Source organism: Eurypyga helias, unplaced genomic scaffold (genome assembly GCF_000690775.1).
Source record: "Eurypyga helias isolate BGI_N326 unplaced genomic scaffold, ASM69077v1 scaffold206, whole genome shotgun sequence".
NCBI classification, from domain to species: Eukaryota; Metazoa; Chordata; class Aves; order Eurypygiformes; family Eurypygidae; genus Eurypyga; species Eurypyga helias.
In genome coordinates, this window is record NW_010255785.1 from 7860 (window position 1) to 13758 (window position 5899).

Sequence of the window (5899 nt, forward strand, 5' to 3'; positions counted from 1 at the left end):
ATCAGGATTGCATTTTACAGAGAGGCTGAAAGGTAGGGTATGTACAATTCCAGTGTCTGTAACTATTAGAAGCAAATCTAAGAAATATTAGAAGCAAATCTAAGAAAAGGAGATGTTCAGGTCTATTCCCAGAGCTTGCAACTACAGACGTACCTTGGTACCAAGGTCCAGCAAACTCTCCTTGTCAGGACATATGCCTGATCAGGATTGCATTTTACAGAGAGGCTGAAAGGTAGGGTATGTACAATTCCAGTGTCTGTAACTATTAGAAGCAAATCTAAGAAATATTAGAAGCAAATCTAAGAAAAGGAGATGTTCAGGTCTATTCCCAGAGCTTGCAACTACAGACGTACCTTGGTACCAAGGTCCAGCAAACTCTCCTTGTCAGGACATATGCCTGACCCCAGACCACCAAGGGCATAAGCAGAACGTATCATGACTGGGTAGCTGATCTTTTCAGCTGCCTTCAGAGCATCTTCAACCTTAAAGGAGAGGAGGATATATTTCAGAGATATAACAATAAAGATGAATACAGTCTTCAACTCTGGCTACACGGTTAACTGAAATCCCATCAGTGAAATACTGAGCTATCTGAAGATAAAATGAAAAGAATCAGAGTTGGGTTTGTAGCTCTGCTTTGTTCTGCTGACTTTCCATGGACAATGTCCTTACCTGGTCTGTCTTCACAGGCTGTAGCGTGACATAACCCCTGCAAGAGGTCCCAGTTTAAGACCTGTTTGGTTTCCTCCAGACTCAGACAGGCCTTCCCACTGAACCAGTTTTTTGTTTTCACACTCTCATCCTTAAGGATTTCAATCCTGCTGATTTGGAGGACCTGAAACCCTCAGTCTAAATGGCTTGTGCAACATTAAAAAAAAGTAGCCACTGACATGTTATCTATTTTTGTGCTGCAGCACAGAAGTCACCCCGACCTAATTTACTTTTCTTGTCAATGGGTAAATTAGCTTAGACTTTCCAAGGGCTTAATTGCATTTTCATTCATTTTAAATCACGGTGAGCCAGCATCAATCACTGCGGAGCACTGATGAAAGCGTACAAACTACAGGATCCACAGTTGCATTCATCTTTCACTCTACAAAACTAGATTTTTTTTTTTGTAATAACTCAAATGAGCAACATTAATAGCAATCACATCTTCAAAATCATTTGATTTACCGATTCCACTGCAAAGCTAGGAGCAATCTTTTCATTTAGCTCAGTCAGTTTATCAGAAAAAAGCTTTCTATCCTCTGTAGCCATGATGGATTCAACTGATGTACCTAGGACCTTCACACCATACTCCTGCAGGACTCCTTGCTTGAAGAGTTCCACTCCTACGGAGTAAACAAAGCCACGGTTGTGAGGACTGATGCTAGATGAAGAAGAAAGTATTGAAAAGCTATCTGAGAGAAAAGAAAGCTGACAATTAGTCTGGCCTCATCAACAGCTGATTCTATTATGCTTTGTCAGTATTAGAACTCAGAAACATTACACGAAGGTTTCTGTCCTCAGATCTATGAAACCTGGAATAGTAGTAAAGGTACTGCTGGGCCACCATCTGCACACAAAACAAAGCAGTGAGGTTGGATACTGCTGTAAGAAGCTAAATGAAACTAACTTTTCCTTTGGATCCCCGCCTCAAGGTGGTCTGAATATCTCCAATCCAGCCATAACAACTAAGACTTAAGCTGAAAAAAGCAGGACACATTAAATACTTTTAAGTATCAAACCCAGCAATTAGATGTTACCTTCACAGCTTAGCGATTACTCACTCCTCCCAGGGACGGAATCTCTGCCTGCAGCCCTCAGCAACCCAGGCAATAAATCAGGCACGTGGGTCTCGCATCTCTGCACAAAGTCTGCTGAGCAAGGGGTAAAACCTGCGGGTTTGCCCGCCAGGAGTGCCAAGGCGCCTGTATCGTACTTACCGCAGTTGAGAGCGGTCTGGCCACCCATGCCCAGAATTAGCCCATCGGGACGCTCCGCCTTGATGACCTCTCTGACAAACTGCGGCGTGATGGGGAGGAAGTAGACAGCGTCAGCCTGCTTTAAGCCAGTCTCATTGGTCTGCACCGAAGCAATATTGGGATTCATTAGGACAGTTTTCACATTTTCTTCCTGAAACATTAAAATCTGCATTAGAATTAGGCACACGTGGAAAAAGAGCTAACAGCACCAGCAGCAAAGGAGAGAGAGGGTTCAACAAACAATCTACCAACAGCGGAATTTGACAAGCCTGGTTCCTCATGAATCTTCCCACAAGGGATTTCTGTATCTTGGTTTTCTGCTGCCAAAACCAGCACACTGAGCTAACGCCAACTCTTTACTTCTGTGTCCCCGCTTGCCTGTGAATCTTGAGGGAATGGAGGTTCCCACCCACGAGATGTGGTTGTGGCTGAAGTTGTTCAACCTTTAGGAGTTACACAGGGGAGACAGGAACAAACTCCAGCATCATCATGTCTGTCTTCAGTTGGAAGTCAGACTAAAAGCGTCAAAGCAAAATAACATTGAATCAAAACCCAAACTTTTCTTGCAAGCAGTAGGAGCACAGGTATCCAGGAGCTCTCAGATTTTTGTACGCACTACTGATAGCGCAAGAATACAGTTTTTGCTGACTTTCCATAAGAATACTCTAACTTACCTGGCGTTAGCACTTTAAAAATCTTGTCCCATAGCCTTTTCATGTGCTATTGCACACACAAAAATACTAACTCTGCCTCTATATGCAAGACAATGGTCAAAACTCCACATTTTTTCTCTAGCACAGATGAGAAATTGAGACAGTGGTAATAAAGTTTACCTCTTTCCTGCTATACCAGTGGGAGTTCTGCCACTCGTTTGGCTACAGAGAGAACTTCACTACTGTTTGCTCATTAATAGAAAAGTCGAGTTAGAGTTGGGCAGACCAACTCTCCTCACTCTTATTAGTGCGTAACGAGGAAGCCAACCAAGTTTTGCTAATGATGATGAGACCAGAATTTGGCCAAGCTTAAAACTCCAGGCCAACCACGACAAGATGAAGAACAATCTATTACTGCTTTGTTGGAAAGGTGGACTGGGAAGTGCAAAGGCTGTGGCCTCACCTTTATAGGAACTCGTTCTAATCTCCATCAACTTCTTGTAAGGCAATCAACTTCTACAAACAAACAAACCGTTTGCAAACAACGCTAGAGATGCAAAATACACTCAAAGACAAAGATTTGCTATGTGGAAGTTGTGGAGGTTAAGCAAAAATGACGACTACCATTAAAAACAGCAATGGTGGCGATATTTTACAAAGAGTAAAAAGAAACAGGAAAAAGGTTGGTGAGAATGAGTTAGCCACTCCTTGAGCAAACGCTAGGGAAGTGTTGCTGAGACCAGTATAGAAATTGCTATTTTTCTCCAGTTCATTATTGTGAAGCATGAAAACATGACAGGGTTTTTCTGTGTTTGTTTAAAATCTGTGACTGCTTGACCCAATGGTTTGGGGGAACAAATACATAGAACACGTGGAGCAGTGGGATCCCCACTCAGAGCCCTGACTGCTCAGTTCAAGTTCTGGGTAACATTTCTTCTCCTCCCTTTGATAACTTAAAACACTGCCTTAAAGACTGACTGTAAATTTCTGCTGACCTTTTTTCCCCCCATTAAAAGTTGCATTTTTTTTTTTCCACTGAAGCACACTTTCCTTGGCAATGCATGGAAAACAGAGAAGGGAAAGAAGAGAGAAAATCCTTATGGAAAATATTTCTGATTTAGACAAATGGCTCCGAAGTGGGTAGTTTTCATGGCAGTGCTGAGGGAAAAGGGTAGATCTGTGACCAAAACATTCTTCTCTAATAATCGTATTGAGAAATTCTTAGCTCTAATTCCGCAGTAACGAATAGGGGAGGGAGAGGTGTATCTGTACATCTCATCCCTTTCTTTCCCGCTTATCTGGGGCAAGGTGTCTCAAGGACCAGCTAGCAGTGATGAGGAAGATAATTAATGACATAATTAATGCTCACTGCGCTAAGAGAGATATATTTCACTGAGATCACATCCTCTGGCCCAACTGTTCAGGATGTGGGATTTTAATCCACTTGCTGTTTGCCCTTGCAACCCTTTCCTTCCACTTCTGCCTTTTTAATATTTTATAAGCATGCAGTACTCTGCGCAACAGCAACCCATCCTGATTGGAGAGCTCTGTTACAACTTCATTAAAACAGTGAACTAGGAACACTCCAGGAGGGCTCCATTTCTCTTTTTGTCTAATATCCACTAGTATCCAGAGGATTTGGGAGAATCCCCACAGGCGGCAGGATCCAGAAGGCTTTTCAGGTGACCACAAGCCGGTCCTTGTTGTCCACAGATGCTTCCAGGTCTTGTTCTTCAGAGGATGTTCCTGCCTTTGATGAACTTTCTTGCAAATACAAATTCACTGACAGGGGAATTCCCAGCTCCACAGGATTTTACTCTTTTAAACAGGCACCCACTTAACTGCATATGACTGAATATCATACAACAGCACCTTCTTATAATGAACTGGATCCAAGAGACTAGGAAGAACAGCAGAATGAACCCAAACATCAGCAGTGATAATCAGTGTTCATTATTTATAACAAAAAAAAAGAAAAAGAAGTCTAAGGTGAAAGAAATCTCTTTTGTCCGCTCTTAATCGTCCCTGTGCTCTCCCACCTTTTCCCCTGGCAGCCACTGACCAACTGCCTTCTCTCTTGCCTGCAACTGTAAATCACTCTGCCAGAGGCAAGGTCAGGAAGCGTGAGCGGTGCCGCTGGAATGGCTGATTAGCCTGCAGATCAGAGCAGCTGGCTGGTGGCCACGGGAAGGGAAAGGGCATTGTGGGAGGTCAAGCTAGGGAGATTTATCATTAAAAAACCCCGCTTTCTTCCACAAACCAGAGCTGAGTTTGAAGGACGAGAGGAAAAAAAAGGGAGAGGGATGCCTCCTTTCCAACTCAGGTCATCATCTGGACTGATGAATTCTGGGGTCCTCCACTCCTGACCTGTTCCTGTTTTCTCCATGATGAGGCCAGCAACAGCAATACAGTACACAAACAAAGCACATACAATATAAGATGAGTTGTGGGGCCAACCCAGAGCAACCCCAGATTATATTTAAGACTACTGTAATAGATTTTTTCCTTCCTTGACTCCTGGGTCAGCACAGGAATAGAACGGCCTGACATCAGAAGAGCTCCCAACCATCACCTCGTCTGAAGGCTGCTGCTACAACCACTCTGAATCTGGCAGACAGACCTCTGCAAGTTCTCTCCTCCTTCACACAAGGTTGGACATGAACTAGGGGCCCATGTAATGCAATAACCCCGTCACAGGAACATCGCTATGCTTCTACACCTTCTCCTAGCAGAGGCATTTCCCCTAACACCCTTTCTAGGTGCTTTGCACTTTTGCAGCACGGAGCAGCCAGAGCGAATTAGGCCCCAAAGCCCACCACGTGAGCGCACCATGCAGGACGCTGCAGCACAAACACCCTTTTAAACGCATGCGTTTCTCAGGCACGTACAGAAGTACACATGCCTTTTTGTTTGCTTCAGGATAACACAGCTCTCCCATCTTCAGAAAGGGAACATTGGAAAGTGGGTAATAAGATTACTGGACAAAATTCAGCCAAAGGAGTGACTTTTCATTCATTCCTTTCAAGATTATGAACCTATTCTGGAAACAAACTTGGTATACATGAACTTTAAAAAGTTCATTGAATTTAAAATAAATACCATTCATGAAAACTGACTTGATAAAGGGTTCAAAATCTTTTGTGTAACAGCCTTGGCAGTAGCCAACCGTTTAGCTGTGGCTATTACTTGTCCACCTTGCAGTGTATTGGCATATCACAAGAGTTTCAGTAATTCCAGCTCAGGTGTAGCTGACCATATTCCTTCTCTTCATTTCCATTC

General features: G+C 43.4%; 1 protein-coding gene across 1 annotated transcript in view; it reads right to left on the reverse strand.

Moving 5' to 3' along the window:
- The window catches only part of LOC104510972 (carbamoyl-phosphate synthase [ammonia], mitochondrial-like), a gene marked incomplete at its 3' end in the record, with an annotated part of 41119 nt that overhangs the window by 6983 nt on the left and 28237 nt on the right, over positions 1-5899 (reverse strand). Inside the window, 3 exon segments of the mRNA XM_010153400.1 lie at positions 354-482; positions 1177-1334; positions 1929-2118. Of these exon segments, the coding sequence (XP_010151702.1) occupies positions 354-482; positions 1177-1334; positions 1929-2118 (477 nt within the window).